Genomic DNA, 14,970 nt, shown 5'->3' on the forward strand with positions numbered 1-14,970 from the left:
ATTTACAGCAGCTGTATTATTTTCTTCGTGGCAAAGTGGGGCATTATAACATATGTCCACATATTATAGGTACTCTATATTAGACTATACTGTGTTCCCATAGCAGGAATAAATGAAATGAGCATCCACTCCTGAACCAGCCGCATTGGCCTATGATTACTGTACATATCAGTAGATACGAAACGCGTCAGGAAATGCGGTTTTAGTAATATGGAATAAAGTCAAATTTTATCTTCACCGGCTGGATCAGGAGTGCATGCTCATTTAGTTTATTCCTGCATTGCCATCCCAAGCTACGTTTTGGGGGGCGCATCACCCAAGCCATCCGCCAACATTGGTGAGTGTGAACTCTAGTTGTTTTACCTTGTACCGATTGATTACACTGAGTGGATCGGCCCTGAAAGTGAAGGACCTGGGGTATATACACCCAGGTCAATTCCATTATCGGGTGAGCCGTAGTTTCATTGAAATTGCTGCCTAGCATGTATAGAGTTTGGGGTTTTACATACCCAGACCAGTATATTTATCCACCTTCCTTTAGGACAGAGCCACTTTTTGTCTTATAATAGTTTGTGTTCCCATAAGGAAAAAAAAGCTGTTGTCCTCGGATGCAGTTGCTGCATCTTTAGGTTGCTATAGGTCACTGGCCTGGGATATTTTTTACCCATGTTACTGTATAACCCCCCTATCTGATTTCCACAAAATGTCCTGATTTGATCCACTTGCATGTGATGCCTTGTGATATGTAAAGAACTGTATAGGTGTACCCATTTTTTTTACAAGACAATGGGACAAATACCCATAGAGATTTTTATCCAAAAAGTCCTTTCTTAGGTGCATATTTGGAACTTGTAAAGTTAAGGGAGAGAGCCTATAACTGAAGACGTATCATTTTGGGTTCTACTTTTAGGGCTACAGAATTCAGTTCAAATTACAGTACTTGACTTGTCTGTAACACCTATAGGAAACCTTTAATTGGCTGAACTCCTCAGGAAATGCTTCCAAATGTAGAACAGAATAATCCCTTGTCTGTGTGACAACTTGATAATTGCTTCTTAGTGCAGTTCATCCAAAAAAGCAACCAGCCGTCATTTGCAGGCACAATGGCATTTACTATATTTAAAGGATCAGGGGGTAAAAAGAATGTGTCTATTATATAGGAGGGAAAAAATCAACACCCTCCAACTCTCGCTGAACCCTGGCTCGTGAATCTGAGCTTCTCTTTTTTTCCTTCATTTCATTTCTGTGCAAGTTTACTAGACACACTGGCCTGATTTGAAACCTCACAGTGACGTCAATAGGGCATAGAAATTAGAACTGAGTAAGACAGCTGCAATGCACCCAGTCTACTGAGATTTTTATTCTTTGCTCTCAGGGTGACATCCGAGACAGATACTATCAATCAAATTGTTCTGGCACAGAACCATAGCAGGGCTATTTTATCATTCCAAATGGTAAAGCTGCAATTAGGCACTTTGGACTGCTTGTCTTTCCGAAAAGCACCTCAAATTTAATTAAAATATTATGCAAGTTCACTCTAGGGCAATGAATAAGACAAAACATATTTTTTTTCTACTGTTACTCTTTTGTTAAAAAAAATCATGACTCCCAATAATATTACAGAAGCTTGCAGAAAGAACACTATTAATCTACCCTGTACAGCTTCTTACTGTTTTATTTGGGTAGAAATTGGATTGATTGTTATTAGGGATGTAGCGAACGTCGGAAAAAATGTTCGCGAACATGTTCGGGAACGTCCGGACAAAAATGCGAACGGTTCGCGAACGTTGCGAACCCCATAAACTTCAATGGGAAGGCGAATTTTAAAAGCTAGAAAAGACATTTCTGGCCAGAAAAATGATTTTAAAGTTGTTTAAAGGGTGCAACGACCTGGACAGTGGCATGCCAGAGGGGGATCAAGGGCAAATATGTTTCTAAAAAATCCATTGTTGACACAGCGCTGCGTTTTGTGCTGTAAAGGGCAGAAATCACACTACGTCACTCAGGTGGTGTTTCTGGAGACGGTATTATTATTGATATTTAGACAGAATGTGAAAAAGCTCACACAGCTAGGTGGCAGTGGTTTGAAGAACACACTGGGCAAATAATGCCTGCAAGGTCAACGTATACACTACAGCAGTGGATACGGAATATATTATTGCTGCTTGGAAAACGTCACTCATGTGGTGTTTCTGGAGACGGTATTATTATTGATATTTAGACAGAATGTGAAAAAGCTCACACAGCTAGGTGGCAGTGGTTTGAAGAACAGATGCAGATGAGAGATCAGCAGCAGGACAGACAGCTGCCCACAGCAGCTACATACAGAGCACTGCAGTAGAAGGTAGATTACTAGCCAGCAAAGCTACCTAACCTAAAATGTCCCTCAAATCCCTGCAGAGTTCTGTCCCTACAATACAGAGCAGTATCAAGTAGATTACTAGCCAGCAAAGTTACTATCAACTGTCCCTCAAATCACTAACAGCTCTCTCCCTACACTAGCTCTTCCAAGCACACACAGGCAGAATGAAAAAACGCTGCAGGGCTTCAGTTTATATATGGAAGGGGAGTGGTCCAGGGGGTGTGGGGGTGGTCCAGGAGGGAGAGCTTCCTGATTGGCTGCCATGTATCTGCTGGTCTGGGGGAGAAATGGCAAAAAAAAGCGCCAGCTAAGGCGAACCCAAATTGGCGAACGTTGCGTTACGTTCGCGAACATTCGGCGGACGCGAACGGTCAATGTTCGCGCGAACAAGTTCGCCGGCGAACAGTCCGCGACATCCCTAATTGTTATAGAAGATTTATCTAGAGCCCTGAAGCTGCTGCTACAATTACAACTCACAAAAATCCCAAAATAATGCATTTTATTGTTCAAGACTAGCTTTTAAGTGGATCTGTCACCCAGACACAAATATATGTATAATAAAAGTCCTTTTCAAATTAAACATGAAATCCAATTTCTATTTTTTATTAAAGCATTCATGGCTGTTGTTTTCATTTGAAAATCTCAGCTGTCAATCAAATACTGTCTACTAGTGATGGGCGAATTAGTCCCGTTTCGCCATGAATTTCCAGCGAAATTCATGAAACTGGCAAAAAATTTGCAAAACTGCGACGCCAATGGGTGTCCGTTTATTGTCGGAACCGTTGCTGGCATCGATAAAACTTTGACGCCAGTGTTGAAAACGTTGCTGGTGTCAAACTTTTTCAACGCCGGTGAATTTATGCTGCAAATTTGCGAATTTATTCGCCTATGGCGAATACATTCGCCCATCACTATTGTCTACCCCTACTCTATGCCTTAGGCAAAGAGGCGGGGCAGACAATTACTTTCACTTTTCATTCAGCACTTCCTAGATGTCACTGCTCTCCCACATTCCCTTCACCATATAATTGTGTAGCCAGCGCATTGGGGATGGACATCGGGTCCCCCATTCTGGTGCACAAACAAGATTCTGAGATGATACAAGGCTTGTCTTAATAACAGTGTCCACAAAATGGCTCCTGCCTGCTTGCTATAATTATGAATTCCCAGATTGAAGGAAACAAGATGCAAATAATTTATACAGTGCAATTAAAGTTCATTTTGCTTGACTAATGTGATAAAATTGAATTTTCAATATTTTTTTTTGGGTGACGGGTTCCCTTTAATGGCTGCTTGTTGCAAAACCTTGTAACAACAACCACCCCACCCAAAACAAATATAATCTTTGTGCCTGTGTGCTTAAAGAAAACTCAGGGCACAATCGCCTGAAGGGGATGATTGTCAGTATGTTTATTCTGTTTTATTTTTTCAACTTCAGTTACTTTTAATTAATGTAACACTATAGTTATCCTGTCATTGTTTTACAGGACTTTTAACACAATATCTTACACATAAACAAATGAAATAAGCAGGCATATTGAGAAAATATTCTTTATTTGAAGCCAATCTACTAATTATAACTGACAATAAATCTGATATTATTAGGTGAGTGAAATCCAGCTCTATTAGACAAGTCTACAGAAGAATCAGAAAAGGTATGCTGATCATCATGTTCAATAGAAAGATGATAAGTCACTGCCTTCTGAAGAACCAGTCTATCCAAAGCCATCACAAAACCCACCCTGCAATAATAAAAATGCATTCAATTATATCTAATAATTTGCACAGGGATACATTATCTCAGATAATATATTAGAAAAATGCCTGGCAGAAAATTGCCATGGGCTAGAAATACTGAGAGAGTTGTTATTAGCATATTGGGATAATCAGTAATAATTAATAATTATCTGACCCCCATCCCTGGGTTTAAATAAAGCTGGAGAGTATTCATAGATATTGTCTTAACTGTAGTCTAGTTCCTGGGATGAGGCTCAAGTGAAATCAAAGCTGGGTTGGGAACCCAGAGAAACTTTGCGGTCTAGCTATACGTGCTCTAGTAACAACAGTGTAAGGTTTCTACTATAGGGAAACCAGAGTTCTAATAAGATGTTGTTATGGACAGTAGTAGTGTCCACCAGTACACCATAGGAGTAATGTCTGCAAGCAGGGCTGATGGTCCTTCTAATAGTTCTAAGATATAACCAAGTTCTGATACAATAATTGTGGCTGTTACAGTAACTTAAAATTACATTCCTGTTTCCAATCAAATCTTGTAAAAATGACTTAGGCCCATTCTGCCAGTGAGTAATTTGTTTTATGGTTAACAAGACAAGTGATAAATACATTTCAAAGTATTTAACTGTATAGAAATCGTAATTAATGGTATTTAAAACATTTTTGACAAAATTCTTTTAGTTAAATTTCAGGGTTTTTTTTTCAAATGCTAAACCTCAGCTCGAGTGGTTAGCCCATTGCGTATCACTGTACAGAAAGACAGATGAGAGTACTGTCAGCTGTGGTTGATGACAGCTGTGAATAAAACACTACTAAACAGAGGAACTGTCATATTGTGTGATCTTTCAGGTCCTTTTACAGCCTGCCCTAAAGCCTTCACTATGTTTCTATTTTGTGCTTTAAGCTACTTCCACAGACCCGAAAGCGTTAAGCACAATTTTCCTGATCCATAGCAATGTCATTTCACAAAATCAATTCAAAAGGTCACTCACAAAGGGTTGTTGATTGCTATGTCTCTCTAAACCCTACAGTGATCAGTGCTGCACAATGGCTTACAAAATTAACAGCAATGTTTGCTCACATTTTTTAATATGTACTAAGTAAAGCACAGACAGGGCCTGATATGTGTCACATTATTTTGTACAGAGGGAAGAATCATATTATTATTCTTTACGTGTATTCCTCTTTCACTCCTGGTTCTTTTGCAGCCATGGTTTCATTTCTCCATTGCTATACACTCTCCATTCTGTTCCAGTGGTCTCCTGCCTTTCTTCTATCATAGTGTCCATTTCCTGTTCTTTTGCTTTCTTTCATTGTTTTTGATGACTGTTCTTGCCTGCTGCTGCTCTCTTTCCTCCATCCCTCTTAACTTTCCTTCTTTCCAGTGTCCATTGCTTTCATGCCCATTTACGCAGATATTAGATCATACTGTATGTGGCAGATTTATTAAGGGTCGAATTGAAAATTCTAATTTTCGATTTATTTAGTTATGTTTTTAGAAAAACTCACATGAATTCAAAATTCGACCCTTAATAAATGTGCCTCTATACTGTATGTTAAAAGACTAGTTCTAATTACTATATGTTAAATTACTATTACTTCATTAATATTTGATGTAGCGTTTTAATGCTGTATGTTTAAGTGCAGCTATATGAGATGATCCCAGGGTCTTAAGGCTTACCAAGTCTCTGTCAAGGTCAATGTACACCGGTATATTTACCCTTCTTTGTATTGTTCAGGTATCAAGAACCCTTGCCTCCATCCAGGGCAATGTAATCAATAATTCAGTAAATGGGTAATGATACCACTAGGCGCAATGATTCTGCTGCAAGGTGCCTTTATTAGCAAAACGACATGTTTCGAGCTCAACAGCTCTTTATCAAGTGTGACACACTTGATAAAGAGCTGTAGAGCTCGAAACATGTCGTTTTGCTAATAAAGGCATCTTGCAGCAGAATCACTGCAAGAGTCCTCAGCACTCAACCCTATTAAGTCAGAGACATTTTGTGCATACTGATACTGAAAAATGCCTTACCCTTTAAACAAAACAGAGATTGTTTGTCCATATATTGCAATATACTTAAGCTGGCCAACTACGTCAAAGTCATCCCATATCTGGCCAGTCCTACGCTCAATTTTCATCGGATTCATTAAGAATTCTATTGCTTCATTATACATTTTACGAAGGGACTAAGTTTTACCTGCAACTTACTAGCTGCTTTCAAAGTAAAACTCCCAAACTTGGCTGCCCTTTATTAGACACCAGTGGGATCACCTGACTATAGCTGGGAAGGGTGGGAGCTACAACATGGAGCTGGTCACTGCTCCTGTATAAACTATAGCAAACAAAGGAAAGTTGTGCTCACCACTAGTTTTTAAAACCACTAGGGGGGGTGCAACAAAGCTGTGACCACAAAATACATATAGACAATTACAAGAGTCCTCAGCACTCAACCCATTATCAATATATTTAAGACAGAGACATTTTGTGCATACTGCTACTGAAAAATGCCTTACCCTTTAAACAAAACAGGGTTTGTTTGTCCATATATTGCAATATATTTAAGCTGGCCAACTACGTCAAAGTCATCCCATATCCCATCCCACCCTCTCCAACTATAGTCAGGTGATCCCACTGGTGTCTAATAAAAGGGCAGCCAAGTTTGGGAGTTTTACTTTGAAAGCAGCAAGTAAGTTGCAGGTAAAACGTAGTCGTCCCTTTGTAAATTGTATAATGAAGCAATAGAATTCTTAATGAATCAGATGAAAATTGAGTGTAGGACTGGCCAGATATGGGATGACTTTGACGTAGTTGGCCAGCTTAAATATATTGCAATATATGGACAAACAATCCCTGTTTTGTTTAAAGGGTAAGGCATTTTTCAGTAGCAGTATGCACAAAATGTCTCGGTCTTAAATATATTGATAATGGGTTGAGTGCTGAGGACTCTTGTAATTGTCTATGTATTTTGTGGTCACAGCCTCGTTCGCCTAATGGTTTTAAAAACTAGCGGTGAGGGCGAAAGCCTATCAGAAGAGCAATGGACAGACATATTCATCGACATGGCAAAGATTTCTCTGAATGTTCTCATAAAGGAAAAACCATACAAAATACTGTATGACTGGTACGTGTCACCCACTTTGCTCCACAAATGGGACTCTACTAAACCCAAGACGTGTTTTAGAGGTTGTGGTCAGGAAGCTGATAACTGGCACAATTGGTGGACTTGCCCAATAGTTCAACAAATATGGACTGATACGTTCAACATAATCTCCTCGATTCTCCAAACTCATGTTGCTCCAGACCCATGGGCGGCGCTATTTGGCAGACGCTTACAGCTCTCCAGAAATCACAATAAATTAGCTACACAAATCTGCTCCGCCACAAGATGTGTTTTAGCTTCAATGTGGAAGGGCTCTGGCCCTCCTCGATCAGCGCTGGAAAGGAAAATATGGTGGATTGCAGCTAACGACCTAATATGACCTAATATGGAATCCCTGGATTACTAAAGATGACCCCATCTAGTCTGTTTATACCCCACTGTATGTGATATAACTCTACTCTCTGCTCATGTAGGAAATTTGACTTGATGACACGGTGACAACAGAATATGTATGCAACATGTATGTTTTTTTTTATTTTATTTTATTTTCCTTACTTTTATATTATTTTATTGTATGTTGTGATACAGGTTTGCAAATTACAACTATTCATTGGCATTTTGTATAAGATGTTAAACCTGAATAAACACAAAGTTGAAAAAAAAAAAAAACTAGTGGTGAGCACAACTTTCCCTTGTTTGTAGCAGAATCACTGCGCCTAGTGGTATCATTACCCATTTACTGAATTATTAAGTCTCTGTCAAGCTCAATGTGAGCACTGAATACCAATCTCAGGACCTACTTCCCACCATTGCCACCTCCCTCAGTCCATACCTTGCACTGCTTAGTACATTTGTTATTAAACCTACAGATCAGTGAACCTGCTGAAATTCTGTTATCTGAAACAAGTTTTGGTTTGGGACTGGATGTTCTTCCTCCAGCAAAGCCTTCAACAAAGCCTAGGGCAATATACTATGCACACTGAAACATTTTATTATTTTAGCCCCATAAAAATACCTGGAGCTCTTTGATATCAAGGTTTTCATTGTTTACAGGTAGATCAGTGTGATATGGCTATACATGGGTTGTATAAAAGGGGTATGCCATTTCCAAGAATGATTTAATTCCAAAGTAACTAATAAAACATTGCATTTCTTTCAATGACCAGGCCCCCATTGTTTATAAGTTATGGCAATACATGGGCTGACTCCTGAATACATTTTCAGCATTTTGCCACATGCACTTATATCTGGCTTGACTATATACAGTTTAGCCTAAATGAAAAGTAAATGGGAAGTGTGTCAGTTATTGCATGCCATCCTCCCCTGCCTTAGCTACCATTAAACACAACTCGCACAGGAGCCAAAACCAATTTGTAAAGCGTAAAATGTTTCATGTACAACTAGGGTTTTATATGTAGTATTCGACATAGCCTCTCCATAGCAGCTCTACTAGGTGTAACGCTAATCTGACTAGGCAGACCAAAAAGGGGTTAATGTCCAGCTAGTTGTTAGAGCATGGGTTACATGTGACTCAAATCACTTCAGGCTAGGGCCTTCACTACATGGAAAAATTTCCCAGGTGGAGTAGTTTAACTACAACTCTAACGCTACTTTGCTACACCAAATAGAAATAATGGGCGCCAGGAGATGCTTGTGATAAACCAAACTAATAACAATTTATTTGTACTAGACAAATGAGCCCAGGGTTTACTTACAGAGGTACAAGGCATACACAATGCCACAAAGCAGGCTGAAACAGGTTACATGACACAGCAGAGACAGTGACTCTCATCAGGCAAGGTAGTCAGGTAGTTCATCCATTTTCTTCTGCAATATACCTCAAATTGATCCGGCTCCCACCAAGTGAGAGAAGATCCACCCCTTCTCTCTCACTATACCAGAGTGTGACAGGACATGGTCAAAGGTGCCTCCTGACTAATAATACATCTTTACAAATTACCTCAAGCTACATGGGAATCTGCCCAGCAACTAGGGAGATCAGGAAGTAAAAGTAATTAAAGCTGTACATATTAACCCTGTGGGTCCCTACACTAGATTACTCAATGTAATTTAAATTTCATGCTTAATGTATTCCCTTTATTGCTTTGGCTTACACGTTGACTGCCTCTGTTGTTTGTGAAGAGCCTTCATGTTAATGCTGTACCAAAACAAGCCATTCATTAGCTGAGGCATGTCAAGTGGCGGTAAAACTCTCAGCTTAAGAGGATAACACTTACAAAAATACTCACTGAACATAAACTATGTACGACATTCATCCTATAATTAAACCCTATCAGAGCAGAGACATATCATTGCCTTTAACATCAACAGAATGGCATATTTTCATCCAAGCAAAAGCTGAAAAGGGAGTAATTTTAAAGGAAAACTATACCCCCAAAATGAATACTTAATCGAATTAAGTGGCATATTAACTGGTATATACGGGTATAATACCTGTTATCCAGAATGCTCGGGAACTGAAATTTTCTGGATAATGAGTCTTTCCATAATTTGGATCTTCATACTTTAAGTCTACTAGAAAGTCCTGTAAACATTAAATAAACCCAATAGGCTGTTTTTTGCTTCTGAGAAGGATCAATTATATCTTAGTTTGGTTTAAGTACAAGCTACTGTTTTATTACAAAAAATTATTAAAAAATTGGATAAAATTGAGACTTTTGGAGGTGGCCTATCCGTAATTCAGAGCTTTCTGGATAAAGGATTTCCAGATAACGGATGCCATACCTGTATATTTAAGTAAATATTGCCCTTTTACATCTCTTGCCTTGAACCACCATTTTGTGATGGTCTGTGTGCTGCCACAGAGATCACCTGTGAGACTCTAATTGTTTGGGGTAAAGTTTTCCATCAAGCAATAAAAGGCACTAACTTTGCCTAGGAGCAGTAACGCATAACAACCAATCAGCTGGAAGAATTTACTGGTCACCTGTTTAAAAGCAAACAGCTTATTGGTTGCTGTGGTTACTGCTTCTGGACAAACTTTCAGTATATATGGGGTATCCGTCTGATCAGGTCTGGACTGGGATTCAAAATAGGTCCTGGCATTTCAAGCACACAGAGACACAAACCGCCCCACCAGCCCAAAAAATAGTGAGGGTCCCTTTGGCATTTGCCAGAACCCACAAATGGCCAGTTTTGGCATGAGTCTGATGTGATAATAAATCTTAGTGTATTTAAAGGCAAAAAGGTTTTCAAAATTTAGGACTATATTTTTATATATGGCAAATTTATCAAAGTCTGACTGGAATAAACTAGACAATTGATTTTGTAGGCCAATTCAATTACTTAAAATTTGATGTTTATCATGCGCCATGCCTTCAGGCTTCATTAACCCAAAAACTGAAAAGTCAGGGTCCTGCAGGTTTTGGCACAGCCCATATACCACCACACTGTAAATTTTTCCATAGTTGCACAAAACATGAATAGACTGAAACAGGAATGCTAGTTTAGCGTCAGATTTCTATATGATTACAGTAGAAAACAGAGTTTTTGTTTCAAGCTTTCTCTGATCCCTGCAACTTCACATGCTTATATTCAGATATGTTCTGTTTCAGGGGTTGATAGTTCATAGAGATGTGAAGACATCTTTAGGTGGAGGCTTGATGAATATCTCTTCTCTCAAATTCCCAAAGAAAGCCATTATCCTGAATCCACTGAGATCAGAGAAGTAGAACAGCAGACCGCTAAATAGCAAAACCAGACATGACTATGTTATAAATCCTGAAGAGTGTTACGATTATATTTATTCTTCTGGTCATCTGAACAGCAGTTGTGTGTATGTTTGTGTGTGTGTGGTGGATGAGAACTCCTCAGGACTTCTAAACGCTGGGCAGTTTGGTTTAAAACCAGGGATGTCTCTCCCACCTGAAAAAACAACCCCTAAATGGAAACTAGTAACCTGTGATGTTTGTGTGATTGTGAGTATTTCGCAGCATGCGTTGAGTGAGAATAGGCTACTTTCGCTATTGTAACTTTAGAACTTAAAGGTATTCTGTCATGATTTTTATGATGTAGTTTTATTTCTAAATTACACTGTTTACACTGCAAATAATTCACTCTGCAATATAAAATGTAATTTCTGAACCAGCAAATGTATTTTTTATAGTTGTAATATTGGTGTGTAGGCAGCCATTTCAGGTCATTTTGCCTGGTCATGTGCTTTCAGAAAGAGCCAGCACTTTAGGATGGAACTGCTTTCTGGCAGGCTGTTGTTTCTCCTACTCAATGTAACCGAATGTGTCGCAGTGGGACCTGGCTTTTACTATTGAGTGCTGTTCTTAGATCTACCAGGCAGCTGTTATCTTATGTTAGGGAGCTGTTATCTGGTTACTTTCCCATTGTTCTGCTGGGGGAGGGAAGGGAGAGGGGTGATATCACTCCAACTTGCAGTGTAGCAGTAAAGAGTGCCTGGAGTTTAGAAAAGTTTAGAAAAATCTGATGTTGACAGCAATGTAGTGAATTAAAGAGTCAGAAAACGTACAGTATATTTAGATTGCAATCTCAAAGAAGATAACAGGGAAATGTAATCACATAATTATGTGTACTGTACATAAGATTCAAAAATATTATGCTACCTGCATATGATACTATAATTGGGTCAGTTTGTGAACTCCTTAACTTTGAAGGCCTTATTTATAATTGAAATGAGGGCACAGAGCTTTGCCTCACTCCAAATGCAGCTCTGTCTGTATTTGGTTGTGCTGCATCCAGTTCAGGTGGTAGGTGAGTGGAAAGCTGGAGACATGTAGGAGCTAGAACTTGAGTTTTTACCCTTTTGGATTCTCTAACTGACCAGACCCACAACTGCTTTATCAGTAACCTCACCCACTACCCACATACCAGATATCAGAGTAGCTTGCAAGTAGCAAGCAGACAAAAGTGACAATCATACCCTCATTTATGTGGTTAGCCTACAGTTGCCCAACCTTCCAGAGGACCAAAGAATTGATCTGTTTATTGCTTCCTGTCTATAATTAACTATAAACTTCCTATCTACAAGCAACATATAATAGGGCTGATTTATGAACGTTTGATTATTGGGTTCAAGGTATAAAAAGTCAGAATACAGGTATGGGACCAGTTATCCAAAATGCTTGGGACCTGGGGTTTTAAACATAAAATTAAAGCCAATGGGATTGTTTTGCCTCTCATAAGGATTAATGATATCTTATTTGAAATCAAGTACAAGGTACTGTTTTATTATAAGAAAATAAAATAAATTTTGGAAATTTAATTATTTGATTATAATGGAGTCTATGGGAAATGGCCTTCCTATAATTTGGAGCTCTCTGCATAACAGGTTTCCGGATAAAAGATCCTGTGCCTGTAAGTGTAAGTTCATGCTTTCTAACATTGATTGCTTTATTTTTTTTCTTTGAAAGGGATTTTTGTCCATGATTGGTTTTTTTAAAAATGAAAAGCTTGCCAACCTAAACCTTTGCACTTTTTATGTTTATAAAAAAACAACAAATCCTGCCAGACAATGCTTGTATAGGAATTCACTCTCGTTTTCTGTCTTTGTTTTACCTGACCCTCAGGGCCGGATTTACATAGTGGGCACCCCTAGGCCCACTGCTGTTTGTTGCCTCTGTCCCCTCCAGCGGGACAGGAGCAATGGGGATTGGCGCATGGGAAATTTAGAAAATTATTGTACCTCCAGTGTATCCCCAGTGTTTTTTAACCAATGTGGGTTTGGTTGGGCAGCATGCCGCCCCTAAAATCCTGCCGCCCTAGGCCCGGGCCTAGGTGGCCTTTCCACAAATCCAGGCCTGCTGACCCTGATCGGTCTGTAGGTGTCAAAATGGTAAGTGGTAAAAGTCCAAACTGGAGAATTCCAGAATAAAAAGTTATATAATTCAAAAAATGTAAAAGATAATAAATGAAGATAGACTGCAAATACCTGTTATACAATTATATTCATTACATGTAATTAATTTCCCTTTAAAGAGGAAATGTATTAGTTATTTATAGGCTACATATTTGCCATGAGGTAATAGCATAATAGGCAAGATAATATGCTAAACCTCAGTAGGTTTTTCATAGAAGCCAGATCTCTGTAGAAAGATAAACACAATGTATCTGTATTATGTATATCTGTGTGGTGTTATAGTGTTCATACTATTAATATGACTCAAACATTGAGAACATCAATGTAAATACTGATGTACCTTAAAGTGGTTGTAGGACTCCATTAAGCCATTGTCAACATGATATTTGCTTTAAATTAAGAAATTGGGCCATCTTGTACCCAGGATACGAAGTACACAGCAGTCCTGTAAAACTAAGGTCCCTTTTTCTCTAGTGACTTTCCATAGCAGAAAACGCTGTTACTTCACCAGTACATCTACCTTGTGAATATGTATGTTGGTTCACTTACATGAATATTTTAACTAGCCGAGAGCAAAGGGACATATTGTTCTTCTCAAAGATCCATTCTCTTATTCAGAAGAACCAGTAGTACCCAAAGCCCATAGCAAAAAAATATACCTTATATAGGAAGCAGAATATACCATTTGTAGCCAAATGAGAGGAAACCAAGCATTTTCTCAAAGCCAACAACTCACACTACAAAAAAATATTTGGCAAAGAGGTCTATTCTCTTCTCCTATGCATTATATACATAATTATTGTCTAGACACTATATTTTGTCCTATTTTGTAAAAAAACAAAACGAGTCATAAAACTGAAATTAAATGGTAATTTTGCATCTGTTTGACACTGCTCTTAAATATTGTTATAGGTATCATTTATAATCTTGTGAACCAGTAGCAAACAATGATGAACATGGTTGTCCAGTGTCTGCTGTGTCGCAAAAAAAACTTAAAATCGAATACCCTGTATGCTGAAACATTAAATAAACATGCATATTGCTTTAAAAATACATCATTAATTTAAATTCAGTAGTCAAGACATGTGGCATACTGTACCTTACATGTACCCTTACTGTATGGTTTGTAAGGAATTGGACTTCAACATATAGTGTTTTATCTGTATTGAAGTCCTATTCCTTACAAACCATACAGTAAGGAAAGTATTCTCTATATTTCACCTTTTAATATACAAATATTTTTAAGCAAAAATTGCCCCCAAACATACCATATCCAAGAATGACGTCGGCTTGGAAAGTCTTTAATGCTCAGCATGACTGCTGCGCTTGTCTCTCTTGGCTTGCTTATGGCTTTCCTTCCATGGATACTGAAGCTGATATATTGCTTCTTTTCTCTTCAGGGTTCTTGATTATTTTTCAATTCCAAGCTCATGACCTTTCAGATTTCAAAATCTACATTGAAGCGATTGTGTTTCACACCCAACGTACGAACGTAAATTGAAATTCCTGCTCTCGAGAACATTTACTTAGCTCCAGCAGAAAAGTTTTCCCAGACACGACTGTAATCTGTTCAGCACAAATCCTTTTTTGTTGACTACTAAGAAGTTTAAAAACAATTCTGTCTGTGTTTTCAAGCAGAGCTTTCTTTTTCAAGGTAGAATCCTTAAGAGTAAAGAACAGACATATTCTGCGATCATCTGCCAAAGTCCACATCACTAAGGTTAATCAAGCTAAATTCCATGTCTCTGTTTCACTTTATGTTTCTAGCTGTAGTGGCTCCTGTTTGACTTGTTCTACATTGTTTAACCTATTGAATGAAAGCTCAGGAACACCTTACACATAGTATCAGATTTCCCCAATGACAAATGTACAGTATGTAGCACAACAGAACGAAACTCCATGGTTATATGGTATTACAATAC

General features: G+C 38.5%; 1 protein-coding gene across 3 annotated transcripts in view; it reads right to left on the reverse strand.

The window, feature by feature from the left end:
* Positions 1–14,970, reverse strand: part of pde4b.S (phosphodiesterase 4B S homeolog) — a 257,804-nt gene that overhangs the window by 108,251 nt on the left and 134,583 nt on the right. The window contains exon 1 of one of the 3 annotated variants that reach the window (XM_018259601.2): positions 14,317–14,738. Coding sequence (XP_018115090.1) covers positions 14,317–14,363 — 47 coding nt within the window. The 5' untranslated portion in view covers positions 14,364–14,738. 3 annotated transcript variants of the gene reach the window in all.

This window comes from Xenopus laevis, chromosome 4S (assembly GCF_017654675.1).
Source record: "Xenopus laevis strain J_2021 chromosome 4S, Xenopus_laevis_v10.1, whole genome shotgun sequence".
NCBI lineage: Eukaryota > Metazoa > Chordata > Amphibia > Anura > Pipidae > Xenopus > Xenopus laevis.